The 19,018-nt window shown below is 37.5% G+C and overlaps 1 protein-coding gene across 2 annotated transcripts in view; it reads left to right on the forward strand.

The window, feature by feature from the left end:
• CDK14 (cyclin-dependent kinase 14) overlaps positions 1 to 19,018 on the forward strand; it is a 254,892-nt gene that overhangs the window by 52,683 nt on the left and 183,191 nt on the right. For both annotated transcript variants that reach the window (XM_010001563.1, XM_010001564.1), the window contains one exon: positions 13,811 to 13,905. In XM_010001563.1, the coding sequence (XP_009999865.1) occupies positions 13,811 to 13,905 (95 nt within the window). The remainder of the gene's footprint in view (positions 1 to 13,810; positions 13,906 to 19,018) is intronic.

The following is a 19,018-nucleotide window of genomic DNA, read 5'->3' on the forward strand; positions in this document are numbered from 1 at the left end:
TTAAATCAAGTTCTTCAGTGAAGTTTAGATGATGGAATTTTTATTTTCATGAAGAAATTAGGGTTATAATTATTGCAATTTCAGGTTATTTGACCTTAAAAAGGCATATGATGTGATCCAGCCTTTTACTTGCTCATGTATTTCAACCAACTGAATAAAAAAAATAATCAAATAATAATATGAAAATTTTAAATAAATATTTTGACATTTTCAAGTCTTAATTGACTTCTTTTTAGATGGATTGCTTTCTAATTTTTTTCTTTTAGTAGAAGAGTTGGAGCTTTCATTATCTGTGCTACTTAGTTCTAATTAAATACCATTACTTAAAAAATCACTAATTAAAAGCTTGAGGTTTAAATACAAGAAAAAGAAAATGAGGTTTAAATTAAATGAAAAACATCTTGGATAATAGATATGCTTCTGAAAAGATATTATATGTTTTTGAGGCTTCAGTGTCACAGTATGACTTGTGGAGTAGAAGTATTTCTCAGATGCATGTAGGTCTGGAAATTAGAGATTGCATTAATCTTGATTCTTAGGATTTTAGGTTTAAAAATACTTGAGTCTAAATGTACTATTAAGATGAATGTGTCCTTTTTTGTACATTGCTTTAAAGCTGTCAGCAAAAAGGTGCATTTTAGTCTCTTTCATACATCCAAGTTCTTTGCAGAGTTTGCTGTTTTTATGGTTGACTGAAGTGCATAAATTCAAGGTACTTCAGTTTCTCATTTATTGTAATTACAGAGGCCATTAAGCTTGTAAAATCATTGACAGAATTATAAATCTACATCTTTGAGAATAAGATAAACAAGTTTACAAAGTTCCTCAAGTGAAATGAAAGCCAAACTGTACAAAAGGACTAGGTTTTAATAACAGCAATAGTTAAAGCACAATAAACCACTGGAAGAACACCTGCAGGTTATTACACAGCCTTCAAGGCTCTAACAACACCCTGGTTCCTGTGATTTGTAGTGCTCGTTGTGTAGTGATGGTTAAAGATACCTCTAAGATATGGATACCCAAATCAAGTACTACTTCAAATAAGTAGTTCTTAATATGTTGTATGTAGCTTATCTTGGTCACACAGAACTTTGGGAGAGGAATGTGTTTTTAATGCCTCACACAGGTTTGTTTATCTGTGGAGATCTTGTCTGTTTGTTTCAGATGTTATCAGATTGTCGTATGCAAGCATCCTAACCAGCTGGGGGAGAGACATTTTGATGGGCCTGTTGAAGTCTGTGATCTGTCATCACTGGGATGCTGAGCCCTAATTAGAAATAAATTAGTAGTATATGTGCCTGTTTCATGGCTTGATCTTTTTCTGTTTGGGAACATTTCTGTTCTGCTTTCATAGGTCTGATGCTGTTGGCAATAATGAACTGAGGTGGGAATTCAGGATGTTTAGCCTTGTGAGTGTTCGCGCTTTGGCTGCTACTATTTTGATATGCATATCTGAACTGGAATGTGCTCCTAGACTTTCAGATGTGATCAGTTCTTGATTTTTAGCCAAAGCTTTCTGGCATGTGTTGAACAGGGATTTAGTATCCCTCATTAAGTTCCTTAAGAGGTGCAGGTTACTGGTGTGAAGTATCTGATGTAGTGTACACACTAACTAACCATGCTGATGGAGGAAAGACATTCTATAACATTGATAGGTACTTGCTTTGTCCTAATTCCTGTGACATTTTTCAGATCAGACTATGTTCCTTGGCAGAAAAACTTAGCCCACAAAATTTGGTGGCTTTGTTGAAGTCCTTTGATTTACTTGGGATGAGGTGATGATTGATGAGCAGCAAATACTAGTAAAGAGTTCCAAAGACATCATAGTGTTTCAGCTGTGTTTTCATGTCTGTGAAGATGTTCTCACTTTAGATGTAGAGTCTAAAAATGTGTTTGACCTTTTGCAATATCTTAAAATACTGTTGCATATGAACCTGATTCAAGAGTTGCGTGGAAAAGTCTTTTTTAGAGCAACATGTATTCCAAAGACTTTTGGAGGTTTGGAAACTGCCTTAAAGCTGTGGTGGTTTGTTATACTTCCAAACCTTGGTCTTCTGGGCATTCTGTTGTTGCTTACACTGTAAACATTCAACTGCTGTACAGTTGCACATCACTGAGGAGGCTCTTGTATGTTTTGTGTTGAGCAGATATTTTTTTTATGTATTCCGTTGGTGAGATGATACAGTCTCAGATTTGACCATGCAATACTGGTACATACATGAAGAGATTATATCTGGTAGCTCTGTGATATTCAGGTCCCATTTTGGCAGTATACTGATATGCTGAGTGGTAGAGTCTAATCTGTGCTCGGTCAAATCAAATTAGCGGCTAAAGTTTGATTCCCTCCTTACTTTATTTTTGTAAATACAAAGGAGCTCATCAGTTAGGTACTGATACACTTATTGATGCAGCCACACAACTGATTAGTATTTTATTTGCTGTAATCTTTCTAATTGAAAATGGAAGTTACAGAAAAATACAGTGGTCTATGCATGCTGTAGTTCTTCTTGTAGATCCTGCTACTCACTAAGGTGCCCTGTTTGTTTTCTGTTTCATTTCTCCTCAGAGACAAACCCTTAATGCCCTAATGTGTTTGGCTAGCAAGTCACTTTTGTGTTCAGCTGTAATAATAAACAAGACATATTTAAAGAGACCCGCTAAAGAATTGTCTTTGTCTCAGGAATCACATACTCTATGGGATGAAGAACTTAGGTTTAAGCTTTGAGGTTTTCGTATTTTGGCTTGTCCTGTGCTTGTGAATGGTATTCAAGTCCCTTCATGAAACTGTCTTTTCACATGGCAGATTCCACTGCAAAACTGTCAACCTCCTCATTTTTTATTTTGCTGTGGTGTTTATGGTTTGTTTGGTTGGTTGGTTTGGTTTTGGGGTTTTTTTTGTGTTTTTTATTCTTTTTGGGGGAGAGGGACAGGAGGCACAGTTATATTGACAGAGTTAAAAACTCTGCCTGCATTCTCCATGTGTTTTTGTTATCTTTTTCCTCCTGTTTTGCCTCTAGCTTCCTCTCTTCCCTATCTGTTCTGCTCTGCAGCCTGGAAGAAGACTGCCCCACTTAGTCATTTATCAGTGTCCATGCTTGGGTGGTGGTAGAGAGGAGTACTAGAAGAGCAGGGTTGTCAGAAGCTGTTAATTAAGAATAGATGTTGGTGTGAGGATCTTGGGAAGCATGTTACCACTACAGTGGTGGATCTGGAAGAATGTGAATTACAGATGTCATTCAAAGTTGCATAAGGTGTAAAAAGCAGCAACAGGAAGATGGGAAGGTTTGGTGACTTTGACTGGCCTCAGTTGGGAACCTGTTGGATGAAGATGGAGAGTCTACTTGGACAGAGCTAGTATTTCCCATCCATTTCTCATTGGTGGGGTTGAAGAGAGAGGGGAGCAGAAGTGGATCAAGGGATTTGGAGATGTGTTCAGCCAAGAACAGTTTTGGGATTGTGATTTTGTGGAAACTGTCAGAAGAGTTCTGTTACTGACACTGTCCTGTCTATAACTGATGCTGGATTCCAGACTTCTTGGCTCAGACTTCTTCTGCTTCTGCCAAATATCTGAATGTTTAAGTGTGCTCAGGGAGGATGGATTCTCTGGGAGATTTTAATTTATAAAGTGCAGCTTTAAAGTACAGTACTCTACTGACTAGACATAAACTTTGAAAAATTGGACACATTTTCACAGAAATAAGAAAAGGCATGCCCTTGACCTGAAGTCTAAGTTCTGAAGGCTGCCTTTCAACTCAGGAGATCTGAGAACTGTTTGAAGAAAAGGTCACCAACATTAAAGAGCATATTTTTTCTCTCTTGGAAAAGGCTGACCTGTTTTGACTGGAACAAATACTGTTAGACACAAACTGTAGAAGATGAGGACATTTGTTTAAAGTGTGACAAGGCACTCGTGTCATCTTACAGGAACTGGTACTTTAAGAAATTAGTTCTACCAATTTTCCTGCTGTCATTGTTAATTAGTGTGATTGTATAAAAAAAGAATTTTATCTGGAAAAGCAAACAGTAAATTGCTGTAATTACAATTGCTGCATGACACAACAGAATGGAAGAACTGAGTATATTTTCAAGGGGGCTGGGAAGTGATGTTTTATATTGGTATGTAGTAGACAGACAAGCTGTTGAGTTGGCCTTTTGGAAAAAAAAAAATAAAATCTTACCACCTGTGGTGTTATTGGGTTGTGCTGGTACCCTTTAATATATTTTCTCACATTTCTTGAGTGTATTTTAATTCTGTTGTTACTCAGAATGACTTCCAATATGGTTTTAGATCCATGGTTCGGTTGGTGTCGTGATCTACACAGGTGATGGTGAATCTGTGCTTGAAAATTATGGGGATGTTTTTAACAAAAGTTGGGGGATAGAAATTACTAGCTTACCTTATCTGGGTCTTTTCTAAGCATCACTTAACTTTTGCATCACTTTGCCACTGTCAGCTGTGACTGTCAGCTCTGTGAAGCTGAGAAATTCCTTCAGCCCATCTTTTCTCTTCTAGCACCTCTCCTGCTTTCTCTGAGGGCCAGCTGTTTTCTAAAGAAATGTACAGGGCTTATGATTCTTTGCTTAAAGGAAAAATTTTGTCCATCAAATTTCGAAGTCAAACAATGTCTTACAAGGCTTAAATAAGCACATGTTGCTCTAGGCAGTGACATGGTATTACAGATCTTCACTGTCAGTTAAAGGTAAATTTGTAAAGTTTGCAGTCATCCAGATTTAGGTTCCATTGTGTTCCCAGATGAATAAAGCAAAAATCCTGTGAGTCTTTTGTACGGTCTTCTGTTTCTTCCTGATTGCTTGCACCTTAAATTCAAGTAACATTGTTGATGAATGTGTCAAGAATAAATTACAATTAAATGACAGGGTGAGAACTGAGAAAACACCCAGAGACCACACAGAAAAGGTAGGAGGACAGCATATCTGTTCTTTGTAAGCTAGGATCCTTCTGATGTGAAAACATCGTTTAAACCATATTTTCAGATGAAGTGATTGCAAAGTGGATGACCAGCAGTGTTAGCAGCAAAGTGCTTTGTTGTTGGTGGTAAGGCATTGCTAGCAGTTTCTGATATGATCTCTCTCACATGATTTAGTCTGGAAAAAATTTAATCTTCACTTGAATTATCACTGGGTTTTGCTCCTGTAGTGTCTGCCAGAATGCTTCATCCTTTTATTGCTTTTTTCTTTTTTTCATTTTGGAAATTACTTTACAAGTTACTTGAGGGAATCTTGCAAATCTTTAGTTTGCATGCTTAGCATATTTTTGAGTGGGAAAGAAAAATGTAATACAAATCTTTTAACAGAAGCCAAAGAGATCTCTCCAGAATTAAGGTTATTTCCTGTCCTTAAAAACATTTTCTACATGCTCTAGACATGCTCTAGATATTATTAACATTCTAATCATGCTTAAAAGTCTTGTATTTCATTATTTTGAGTTGCTTTTAAGAGTAAGTTATGCTATGACTGCATTTCATTCACTTCATTATGAAATAATTTTTTTTTTTTTTTTTCCCATGCCCACTCCAGGTCATTCTTCTTTCAGTTACAGAACAGTATGCCTTATTTTCACTGTAATTTGTTTTGTTTACTAAAATGTTTGTAAAAATAACTATTTGCTAGCTTTCTACTGAGACTGCCTTTCTTTAACCTCTAAATCATTCCACAAGAAACAAAGAGATGCCATGTCTTCTTTCAGTTACAGAACAGTATGCCTTATTTTCACTGTAATTTGTTTTGTTTACTAAAATGTTTGTAAAAATAACTATTTGCTAGCTTTCTACTGAGACTGCCTTTCTTTAACCTCTAAATCATTCCACAAGAAACAAAGAGATGCCATGTTTGTTCCGGTGTTATTTTCCAGCTGTAGGCGAAGAGGCATGTTGAGTCTCACCCACCCAGAAGAAGAAAATTGACATGATCCTTTAAAGGCTGTTGTCTCACTCCCTCTTTGAAAAATAGCAAAACATATGCCACAAGACTTTTTTTTTCCTGCTGCCTAGAGTGTATGCTGACAAATCTGTCTGCTTTTTGTGCAGCATTTTTGCTGGAGGAAATAGCCCACTGGGAAATACAGCAAAAGTATTTAAAAAAACCCAAACAGCTTTTCTGTAGAATTCCTCATCTGTAAGTAGTGTTTAAAGTATGCTGGTAGGCAACTGGGTTACATGTTAATGCAATTAAATTCTTTCCTAGGGTGCCTTTCTGTCTTCTATGTACAAAAAAATTATTCATTGCAGGTACATATGGTTAAGTGATTTCTTGTCGCATTGATGCATTGTCTCACACTGACTCAGCGGGGCACGAGTTTCAGTTATTGAGTCCCTTGTTTAGACAGCACAATACTAATATTGCAGGTATACTCTTTGCAGCAGAGGAGCTTTATTATAGTTGCAAAGTCAATCATCCAGAAGCAGTCAGAACTAGCTTTACCTGTGAAAACTGGTCCCTTTACTTGTACTGTTTATTCTCTGATTACACAACAGCATCATGTTCACTCTCACTGTGTGATCTCTGCCTGTGTCAGATGATGAATGATTAATTTAGTTCTGTGTTCTTGATGGGTGGCTCTAGCTAAATGCACCTACTGTGCATTATTAAAACACAGATGGTTTTGAGTTTTTCTGCAACTTTTATCACTGTACTCTGACTGCTTAAATATTTGTTCCTTTTCTCAGCACCCCACTTGCTGAGAGTCCTTTTAGATGATGATTTTGATGTGATTTTCAAAGTACTTGCATAGCATTGGGTAATACCAGTGTACAGTGTTGCCTGGGATTCTTTATTAATTGTGTACTCTCTGAGGTTCTGATAAACATGAATGAAGATCAGAGGCTGAAAAGTCCCAAAAATGAGGAAGATGGCCATAATATCAGCTTGAGTGACTTAATGTGGTGCTCAGCCAATGATAGAGGTAAGGGTAAAGCTAAGGTTGATTCTCTTCTGACTTGATCCTGGTGAACTTTTCAGCTTCTCTGATGGATGGGTGAAGTCTTTCCACTGAAGCTGGACAATAAAGCTGGATCAGGTTCATACCTGGGCCTGTATAAAAACTGAATTTAAGCAAACACTTTTTCTATCTCTGGAAAAAAAAATATGGAAGAGCTGGAAACAGTTAATGAGTACAACCACACAAGTTGGTCACTGCAGGGTAAGTTAAGCTGTGAACTTACAGGTTGTCAAAGTATGAGATAAATGCAAGATAGATATGAAGCAGCTGTGTGCTGAAAGCTCATACCCTGGCTTATCTCACAGTAGTGACTTCAGGAATGTGTGTTTAGGAGGAGCTGAGTTAGTGTTGCAGAAGCCCCTATAATTGTAGTCTGCTTTGAGCCCTTGGCATGGCATTCTTTATTTTAATTTGGATTTTTTAAATGTAATTTTCTAAGTGTTTTAAAAAGCAAGTGGAAATCCATATTCCATTTTCCAGTGTTGCATCTACACTCCAGTATTACATCATGATTGCAAGCTCTCATATGTACATGTCCTGCTTGAACTGAAGTGCTAGCTAGTAGCTGTCATAGGTTGCTTGTGTCTGTAGACTGAAATTTGAAGGGAATGAGGAAAACTGCCAGGAATTTTCACTGATTCAGGCTGAAAGCAGTGTATTGGGAATCTATGGAAATCTTTGTTTCTGATATGGTTGTCAGCAGATAATATATGCTGGTGTCTGCAGGCTCTTGTCTGCAGGCTCTTGTCTGCTTCCCCCTAAGCATGAGTACTTGCTCACCCCATGCAATACCTCCTGTCCCTGTTGTCTTGGCAATGTGCTCTCACTTTCTATTTCCTGTGGGTTTTTTTCACCTGTGGAGTCTGTTTGCTTGTCCTCTTTCTTTCTCCTTACCCAGCCATCTTAGCTTCCACTATGAATCACAGTCCCCCATGTCATCTCCCCTTGTCTGCATTCCTCCTTCCTTTCACATCACTGACACTCAGTCTGACCTAAAGAGGCACTTGACCAAATCTAGAGTATTTTCATGGAGATGGCAAAATATGTATGAATATTTTACAGGCCTTTGTATTTCTAGATTTTTATTTTTAATGCTATGAGTGCATTAAAAAGTCGTAGAAACAATCCTGCTTTCACATGCTATCTGCATCATGGGCTTGTTTCCTATGCAGGCTGACATATTTTTGATTTACATGTTTTTCTCCTCTTCTATATCGAAATGGACTGTGAAGGCAAGATAAGACTGTCTGCTGCAGGATTTGAGTAGCATATTACAGTCTTTTTCCATGAGTGTCTGACTTTAATAGGATGATGTCTCATTCTTTTTAAACCACTGCTTGTACTTGTGTCTGAAGAGTATTGGGAACAATACACAATGCATAAATTTATATCTAGAACATAATGAAAGAGACATTAATTTTGTATGGCAGCAGTCTTCTGTATATCTATTAGAATAATATAGTGTAGTGCTTTTCAGAGCTTATTTGATCAGTCCTTCTAATGCTTTGTTCCAGTTCAATAGGCAAAGAGGTTTCAGCAGGTTTGTGACTTGCTTAGGAGACTACAGTTGTAGCAAGAAGAACCTTTGAGGGTGCCTATGTGTAGTTACACATCCTCTTTTTTCCTGTGTTTCTTCTTTAGTACATACTAAACTTTTTAAGCAGGAACAGGAAGTAGAAATTTCACAAATAAAACCAAAAAACCCCAACTTGGTTAAAATTTCAACCCACTCTTGTAAGCCTGAATTTCAGCCTAAGGAGGTAGATGCAGCTAATATGATCCAACAGGCAAAGCAGCCTACAGTTGAAGGGTTAGCAAATCCTTCCTCTCAAGGATGTGAGGCACTATGCACTTACTTCATGCCAGACTGTCATTTTTTATTTTTTTTTTCCTTTATGAAAGCTAGAATAAGGGCTATTTGCTAAATCTGGAAGAGGCTGTCATGAGGTTGGAATTGGCTGTAAAAATGTAATTCAGCTAAATCTACATAATAGCCCTTTGAAACGATGTGATGCTTTTTCTCTTCTTTCTATAGCTCATGGATTCTTTTGAAATTTGTTAAAATACTTCCTCTTCAAAACCTTGTAAAGCTGAGCAGTGACCTATATATCTTTATTGTATTACATCCACTAAGATCAGAGTGGAAGCTGACCCATTCTATGCATTTATAGGTGTGCAGCTCTAAAATCAATTACTTGGGATTACAAATAATGATCACTCTGCAGAATATGTCCCGTGGTGAGAAGATGGGAAGTCTGTGGTTGGTGTGGGCTTACCTAGCATCTGTGGTTTTCACTGAATTGAATTTTTCATATTAAGGTTGTAAGAAAGTAAAGCTGTTTGCTCATAGTAAATAATTTCAGATGGATGAACTGGAAAATAGCAAAGGGTAGATTTGGGGGTTGCTTTTCTGAGTAGAAATTTCTGCACATTTATTACTGCAAACCCAACAATGCTGAATTCCTGTCTCTGTGCTCACATTGTAAGTAACATTTTGCACACAGAAAGTCCTGCTGTATGCAAAGTGGATGAGGACCATAAGGCACATTGTGCTCTGAGGCCAAATTTTTAAAAATTGCTGTAGAAGATGTGTAGATGGAAACATAAGTTGATGGGGAGGGAAGCAGAGCTTCTGTAGTTTGTGCAGGCAATAAAACACATTTGAGTGTGTTCAGAAGACACGATGAGGGAAAAAACCTCATGAACGTTTTCGCACGAAAGGTGCCTCTCCAGGAGAGCTCCGAGTGAAGAGACTGAACCCAACTGTTTCTGAGAGGAAGCTGGCACTCTGTCAGAGCACCGGTGTGTCTGCAGAGTGTGACAAGCCACACAATTTCACAGATACCTTGTTTGGCTCTGAAGCACAACAAATTACTTGCTTTCACAAATTTCTGGTACTGACTAGAACATGCGTGTTTTGGTGTCTCAGAAATTAAAGAGGTCAGCAAAGGTGCACAGTTACATTAACAGTATTAGATGGATGCAAACTGCCATGACGTGCTGTCTTCAAGAGTAAAACTCTTCCAGTGAGAGATGTCCTCCTAGAGTGACAGTGAGAAAGAGTGAACATTGCATGGGAGGAGTCACTTGGGAAATGGTGAGCACTGGTGTATGGTAGCCCCAGAGCGCATCTCAACTACTATATACTAAGAAAAACAAGCATTTTCATAGCTATACTTTTTAGAAAAATGACAGGAATATCACAGCTGTTGCTGTGATATTGCTACTACTATTAGGAAGTCTAAGAGAGCATCAGCAACAGCAGTTGTATATTACAGTGAACATGAGCAATATGAAGCTGAGTTCTGCTACTGCTGAGAAAAGCTTCAAGGTCACTGAAATATAAGGCTGGAAATCATGGGCAGCTCTCCTTATCTAGAGCCACAGTGGAGATTTGTGATTTTTCACAAAGTAAGATGATAAGTCAGGAATTGCAAGACTGAATTAGTTGTGGTAGGGACCATAAGTAATGTTCGAGCTTAACACCTTTGCTATGTCCAAAGGTCCCATTTTTGCTAGTGCTGCTAGTGTAAAGTTCCTCCCTCCACGTGGCCTGGAAGCTGACAGCAATAGTTACTTGTGTTGATTTTGATACACATCTGTGAAATGTAACCTTATGGGCATGGCCCGATAGACTTCTTAAACACTCCAGGTCCTCTTTAGGTAAGTCAAAACTGATCTAAAAGTCACAAGGCAATGTTGATGTTGTGTCAGGCTTGAGCTGATGCTGTAAACGCTACAGGGAGCAAAGCACTGATTTACTGATGCTGCTCAGGTTTGTGGCAAGAGTTGGCTGCAGTCCATCTGGCTTGGCTTGTTTGTGGAGTGAGCATACTTTAGAACTCAGCTCATCTGGGAACAGCAAAAAGCTCCTTGACCAAGACAAGAAATTAGGCAGTTTGCCAGGGCCTCATAACAGATGAGAGCATCTCCTTGTTGGAGGAGAAGTCCCTGATGGTTATTCAAGCAAATACAATGTGTTTCCTTTAGGTATGCAAATATGGTTGTTAACCCTTGATGGAGAAGTGCTGAGTGTTGGTACTTTTAGTGGTTTAGGTCATGAACTTATGTACAAGTCACAGAAATTATAATCTTGGATGTTGTTAATTATTGAAGTATGTTACAAATTCCTCTGCCCTGTTTTTACTGCTAGAATTTTCTATAAAGGAATGTGCAAACACAGGTGACAGAAAAAACACTTGCCTGATCAAATACATATAATATTTTGTCCAAAGTGTTAAAAAAAAAATATCATTTTATCATTATTTGCTGCTGTTCCTCCTCAAAATTCTCTGGGGAAATGAATTTAAAGTGTTGCCATCTGTTTATCTTACATTGAAAACCGAGGGTAACAAAAGAGTGGCAGCAGTTTTGAAGCAGCATTATGTAATTTTGGTTTAAAAATACATGCTAAAAATACAGTGAGTATGAGTATGTTTGTCCCACTTTTGTGAGTTGTTGCAGTCCCTTTTCAACAATATTTTAGTATTTTCATCTTAAAAGAAAGGAACTCTCTGTGAAATTTGTGGGTGATAATTGTTGGATGGAGATGGCATGCTCTGGGAGAATTACTTTGTTCTAGCAGTAGCACCAGGCACCACAGCACTTGATTTCTCACTAAGCTCCTGTAGCAGCTGCATTGGCAGCTTCAAAGGTGAAGTCAGACTTGTTTCAGGCTGATGCTGATAGTCCCTGTACCCTTTTACGTTCTCTTGGATGTGAGTTTCTGGGTTTTGACTTTGAATTAGTGGAGTTCGTCCAGAGTTCTATCCCCTTTGAGCAAAAATTTCCTCAGAAGAGGAGGTGTATTGGTTGTTTGTTCTGAAGGGAGGTGTTTCTGGAAAATACCATACCAAGCACCATCAGGTCATATTTCATTTTGTTTTAAAAGCACTCAATGGAGGAAGAAACAGCTTTCTTATTTCAGGCAACTTTTAATCTGTTTTTAATTTCCTTTTTTTTTTTTTTTTTCCCTTTTTCCCCATTTTTTTTTTTTAAGCAACAAAGTTTTCAGAAAGACAGGCAATCTTATTGGTAAGGGTCCTGCAGAAGAGCACAGAGGGTAATTCTCTTACATTCACCAGTTACACTTGGTTTTTCACAATATAAATGGTTAGTGGAATTGCTTCTTATTTCCATGGTATGAAATTAGTGCAATTAAGATGATTTTGCTCTCTATGCTCTATTATTTACTGTATTTCACTTGGATTAATGGAGAACACAAAAATCTCACCCTGCAGGTGATGTTTTGTAGTTCTGGTAATACATGGCAGATATTGAATTTTGAGGAATTCAATATTGAATTTGAGGAATTTGAGGAAAGAACTGGATATTGAGGAAGATAAATAAGAGGGGGGAAGGGACTGCAGAGGAAAGACATTATTTGCAAAGACCTTGGGGTAAGCTGCTTTCGAGGTACTTTTTAAGCTTTAATGACCCATATACAGTTTTTATCAAAGTAATGGCCAACTAGAGGAATCTTAGGCCTCGGGTGATGATCTGAACAGCGAAAGCTGACAGAGATCATAAATACTATTACAGTTTGACACAGGCTCTGCTAGGAGACAGTTTTTCTGTTCCAAGTCTCTGCATATGTGGTCATTTGAAGCTGCTGTATGGTATTTTCCCTTTTGCTGTCTACCTGCTGCCTAGCACAAACTCCAAAGTTTTGTGGCTGAACATGCTTGTGGAGGAGCACTGATTCAGCCAGATGCCATGTTGCTCTTTTGTTGCTTCCTAGAGTGATCAGCTTGTCATACTGATCTCTTAAAGACCAGTATAAGAGATTATATGTACTTACCATAATTCAAAGCTATATGACCCCTGGAGTTAGCTCAGTCAGAGCACCCTCAATAGGACAGTAACAGGTGATAGCCCTGTGGAAGCTCCTTTGCTTCCATTTTGCCCAATAGTGAAGTGAGACACACTTTTGGTGTTTCATTATTTTCTTTGACAAAAGAAGAAGGATGACAGAAGAAAGCTCCATGTTACTCAGTATGGAAATACGCCTTTCATTTGCATGTCTTTGTATCTATTATTTACTTTGCTGTGGTGATGGATAGTCCTGCTCAGATGTATGCATGAGATGACAAGGCACTGATGGCAGAATGATGTTGGTAACAGCACATGACTTGTCAGCATATATTGCTAAAATATGCCATGTCTTCTGGAACATTAAATATGGAGTATGGTATAAACATTAAATATATATTATGGTGTAAAAGAAATGTAGTGAAGGAAATCACCTGGAAGTTCACTAAGCCTTTTTTTTTGTCAGTAGTCTCAAAATGTGAGCTAATGCCATTAAAAAATCTGGTGAGAAAATACCATATATTTATTCTCAAGAGCTAATAAAAATAATTCCATCAAACCTTTGTTATGTTTGAGAGAAGGGAGAATTATTATTTTAAATGCTATTCTTAGGATAGATGTTGCACTTTGTTTCAGAAGTGCTTCTGCTGTGTTGGATAGGAAAGATGATGTTATGAAAAGACATGCTTGACTTTGAGACAAAAATTATCTTTGAGTGTAGAAGCAAACTTTGTGTCTGATGGATCAGATGTGAGTGATTGACTCACTTAGAGGCTGCGCAAAGAAGGCATCTCTAGCCACAGCTCATTTTTGCCTCAAGTGAAGTTGAATTTGACCAATAAGCCCTGAGTGGGAAGGTGTGATCTTCAAACACACCGAATGCATGGAACTCACGGACACAGAAGATACTAAAGGACAACTATTGGTTGTTGGGTTATGAAAGATGTAAAAAAAATATAAATCCAAGTCACTAAAAAAAAATGCCAGTCAAGATAAAATATTTGGATCCTTTAAAGATAACATGTATGTTTTGCTTTTCAGCTTCTCTTTTGAAGGGACTGAAACATGCTAACATTGTGCTGCTTCATGACATCATTCACACGAAGGAGACCTTGACACTTGTGTTTGAATATGTGGTAAGTAAAGTAACTAATGGTCTGGATACAGTCTGGAGTGTATTGAATTTTATGGAAAAGCTCTCTTTACCATCAGCTGTCTATTGATCAGGCCAAAATAACCCTTTCCTTTCTTCAGGAGAGTGGAGGCTATAGAGGATGATGCTTTGTAGTGAAGTGGGCTAAAACTGGAAGGCTGGACTAGACCAGATTCAGAGATGAAGTGGATACTAGGGCTCTTGAAGGACCTTTTACCATCCAGTTGGCTTTTCAAACTGGTTTCTTATTCTGCTTCCTAGTTACAGTTTGTTTATTAGAGCTTTTTTTTTACTGATGTGACCAGGTAACTTTGAAGTAGGTGATAATGTAGGGAAGAAGATCAGGACTGAAATTATTAACAGATAGTTCCTTCATCAAAAGCTTGTAACAAGTTTAAATGACTTTTGTTGTGACTGGTTTGTGCATAGTTCTTTTTATAAGCAATTTCAGTAAAAAAATCTGGAACACACAATTTAGAACTTCTGATTTATTTTTTTGCCATGACTAATGTTATACCTACTAATTAAACTTTAATTTACATAGTACACAGTGCAATGTATAATTGTGTTCAGAGCGTTACTTTCCAAAGTCTTGGTCTTGGCCTTCTAATTAATTTTTCTAGTTTTTCTAAGACAAACGTATGGCATTTAAGTAGAACTACTTCAGCATTTAGCTGTGGGATTATGCAATGTGCTATGACAATTAACCTCCTGGTTTTCACAGATGGGTCCAAGAACATGTAATTTAAAAGAAACAAATGAGTTTCAAGAAGGTTAGATTTTCAGTATAATGTCTGTGATTGTGTTGTAGTCAGTAAGACACTGTGTTTATTAAGTATAGTGATTACTAGTTTTAATATATCCCTACTTCAGGCAGATGGAATTGTTTTGTGTGTTTCTTGGGACCATGCCTTAATTTTTGCATGATAGTGCACTCAGCATCTTGTCTGGATAAGCCATTCACCTTGATATTTACTTAGAGATACTACAGTGTAATAATGTGTTTATTCAGCTATCGGAGCCTGCAGAGCAGTTGCATGCAGTGCATTTTTTTTTTTTTACCTCAGGTGTAGGAACATAAATGAAAATTTAATTCCTTTTCTTAAAATTGGTGATTCTTCTGCTTCTTACTTATACACTGCATTAGTGTAGGAAAATCCTTGATAATTCATTTTATGTAATGGTCGGTGTAGACTTCTTTGCATAACTTTACATGGAAACGTTTTGCAGTCCCTTTTATCAGCAGCTGCATTTAGCTGTATTAATCAGAACTGGTTGAGAAATTATGTCTATAGAATGTGTTTCTCCCTAAAATAGATGGTTTTGCCTATTATACTAATGTAGAATTCCTGGATTTTACATCCAGCAGTCTTCAAAAACTATAGCTCTCAGCCACGTTATATATCACGTTGCTCTCTGTGGGTAGCATGGACACAGACTAAGCTTCATGTGATGACTAAATCTTCTGGATACGCTTTGCTGTTTGTTTTTTCAACAGGCTGTTGTTGGGTTCAGCCCTGTCCGTGGCTGCATCTTTATATTGGTTTAATAGTATTTGGTGGCTATTGAAGCTGTTTCAAGGTCTCGCTTAGCACTGTTTTTTAGCAACTGATCCAAGTAGTAGGGCAGTATTTTGGTTGGTGGGCAGCCTCTCAAGATGATGTTCAGGTAGGGGGAGGATGCTTTTTTTCTTTCCAGCCAGCTTAGAAACTGTATTGTAATGACATTGTAACTTTAGACTATGCTTTGAGATGACAGAATTGCTTAACAAAGTTCTGTTTTGATTGTTGGGTTATGTGAAGTTATGGGCTGATTAAATAGCTGCTGCTCTCTTAATACTTGCAGCACGAGAGTGCCTATGTAACCTGAATTGAATTCTTGTGAGTGTGCATGTTACCCTTTTTTACTTTAATGATCACAATGACCTTTTGCGTTCCTTTTGTGAAAGAGCTCTCATTCAGTGCATAATACAAATGTGCAGAGGCAGAAACTAAGGTTGCACATTTAAATCTACAATTTGGCTGGCTGACTATGCAATCTAGCTGTGTAGTTGGTGTTACTGTGATCTATATCTCTAATGTCTGGTTCTATGTTGAATTTTTTTAACACCTGTATGTGATTTAGCTCAGTAATGAGAGTGATTTGCACTGAAATTGGTAGAAATATTAAAGTGATTAAAATTATACAGTGGCATACATTTTTGAATGACCGAGCCCTAACAAAACTAAAAGGGGTTGACTTAAATTTACTTCATAAAGTGACATCATGGAACTGATACAATATTGCCATTAATCACTACTGGATATTTCAAACATAATAAAAACCATATGAGTGAGATGTCATGGTTAAATTAGGGATGAACAATTAGTGATCCAGGAGTTCTCAGAAAGTGGGAGCTTTGGGTCGCTAGGCTGGTGATTATTCCATTGGGAAATTAATACTGATGAAATGTCTGAGGTTATCAGAGGTATTTGGTTTCAGTGCTGACCCTGAAAGAGTAGAATAAAATCTAATTTCATGTAGCACTTTCATTGCAAAATGCATTGCAGTTATAAGTTAAAAGCTGAAATCAGAATATCCTCTGAAAGGAAACATGGCAGTGATGAAATTCTTTGGGTACCTCAAATAAGATAATTTTTTTTAATATGGAAGTCTGTCTGATGAAAACTTTTTAACTTTAACCTTGGTGATCACCCAAACCTAGAAAAATCGATCTTTAAAAGTTTTACCTGACATTTGAAGACCAGAATTTCATTCTCCATATAAACATTTTGGTGGTGAGTGTGAAGCTGTACATTTCTGTAGAAGAACAGAGAAGGCAGACTTGCTCCTTTTGAATGAAATAACTTAATTGAAAATAGCTTAGTATATACAGTACCTTGTTCTTGTAGGTTCTGATTTCTTTGTATGCATTGCTATCTTTTACATCAGCTATGCTTGTTGTTGGTCATTCAAGCATACAGAAAAGGGAGTTGAGAGCTCAATTTTGTCACTGGATGACTGAGAAACATTGCTTGTTACCTGAGGAGTTTTGAGGAAGAACTGCTTGAATACACCTCTACAAAAGCTGAAGAGCTGGTAGTCTTTTATGTATGAATGCTAGAGAAAATGGTTTCTGTGCAGCTAAGTGGGATATGCCAAAACAAGACCTGAAAAGAAAATAGGAAATTTTGACACATTTTGCATACAGTATCTGAGACTGCAGTGGCTTCTAAAAGAAAAAGGTCAGTTCAGCTTTGCAGTGCAATTGAAGAGCATGACTGTTCATGCAAGTTTTGTTCCTCTTCCTCTCCAGGCTCTTTAAGTGTTAGTTTATGTAGCCTTTTGGGTATGCCAGCTGTAGTGCAAATGTCACTGATACAGTCAGTTTAGCCCAAGGAAGCAGTGCATTTTACAGGTGAGATCTCAAGCACATTCAGAGATCTTTGAAGACAGGTTCACATCTGTTTGTTCTAAAATTATTATTGCCTGCTACCATTTGTTTCTTCACTTGTTTATTTAAAAGGAAGATGACTGCATTTAGAAACACTTAATTGCTGAAAGGCAGACCTAACCAATACATATTACTACAGGCTTGGTAGAATGATAATGAAGTTTTTAGTATTATGCATAATTATGTAAGCATATTATTATCAATAAATGAACCAGCGACTTGTCCTATTCCTGGCATATAAAAGTGAGCTTGTATAGCAATACTTTACATTATGTTTTCAATATTTATGAACAAGATTTAAAACAGGAACAGATACATTTATAATTGGAAGTATGAGTAATGAGTAATATTATTTCTGCTTCAACAGTGAAAAAGCTGCAGACTGATCTAATAGTGTAATTTTAAATGAAGCATTTTCAATTGCCTTGCCTATTTTAATCTTTGTGTATGTTTTTCCTTCTTAAAAATTACTTTCCATTAAAGAAGAAAGCTTAGGTCTTACTGCTTGATTACAGTAACTAAAATAGGTTGTTATACAATGAGTTGGCTTAATAAAGTTCATTTATTACATTTTCCTCCCATATCTCATAAGAAAAAATAGGTGTGAGTTTGTTATTTGCTGATTGGAAATTGAGGTGTATATGTTAATCAGAATTAGGAGTCACAGAGCTGAAGTTTCAAAATCTGAGATTCTGAGTTTGTTGTGGCACATCTTAAAAAAGTATTATGCAAGGAAATGGTCAACACTCATTACCTAAAAGGGTAAGAATTTTTTGCATTGAAAAATTTGAATTCCTTATAACCTGTGATAATTTGGATCAAACACTATTACTGGGTTTCTGGTTTTAGGTATTTTATTAGGGAATGAGTTGAAACTAAGCATAGGATGGCCTTACTCATTTGTGAAAACAAAGAAACAAAAGCTACATTATTTTAATGGATAAGAAAGCTGGGAAAATTGGTAGCATCTCAGATCTGCTTTTGAGCTCTGATCACTGGGATCATTCAGCGGTGCTTAATACCTAGAGGAAATTAGGCAATCTGGACACAAGAATGAAGGAGAGGTCTTCTGATTTTTGACTGAGAGTGAAAGTTATTTGCAGGCTGCAATACCTTATTTTGACATGGCGAGTGAAATGTTGGGCAATTTTCTTTCTGAGGTGAAGGTGCTTTTCTAGCAATGTAGGCTAGGACTGAAAGCTAACAAAGCTTTGCAACAAGCCAGATGCCTCCTGCACCCTCTTGGCACACACTTCTGCTTGCTGTGAACGTGCCTCATCTGCCCAGGGAAGATGCAGAGCTGTTGAGGGCTCCCAGTATGGGAGCAGTTGAACTTGGTTGTTTCCGTTTGTCTTGACAAGAGAAGGAGTCATTTCCCTGTTGGTTTAATCGCTGCCTTGTGCCCCAGGCACAGTCAAAAAGACAAGAGATCATGGCTGAGAGGAAGCAGAGAGAAAGAAACTCCCCCCCACACTATTGAGAAGAGGCAGTAAGGGACGAGGGCTGTTGTCTTTCAAATTTTAATGAGCAGATCAGAGGCAGGAGCTGCTGATGTCCAAGTATAGGTTGGAAATGCAAACAAAGTCAGCTTCAGGAGGTAGGGATTCAGAAGGGATTTTGGAAGGAAATTGCTTGGTGCTTTGCTGAGCTGTATAGATTGTGA

This window comes from Chaetura pelagica, unplaced genomic scaffold (assembly GCF_000747805.2).
Source record: "Chaetura pelagica isolate M959 unplaced genomic scaffold, ChaPel_1.0 scaffold127, whole genome shotgun sequence".
Taxonomy (NCBI): Eukaryota; Metazoa; Chordata; class Aves; order Apodiformes; family Apodidae; genus Chaetura; species Chaetura pelagica.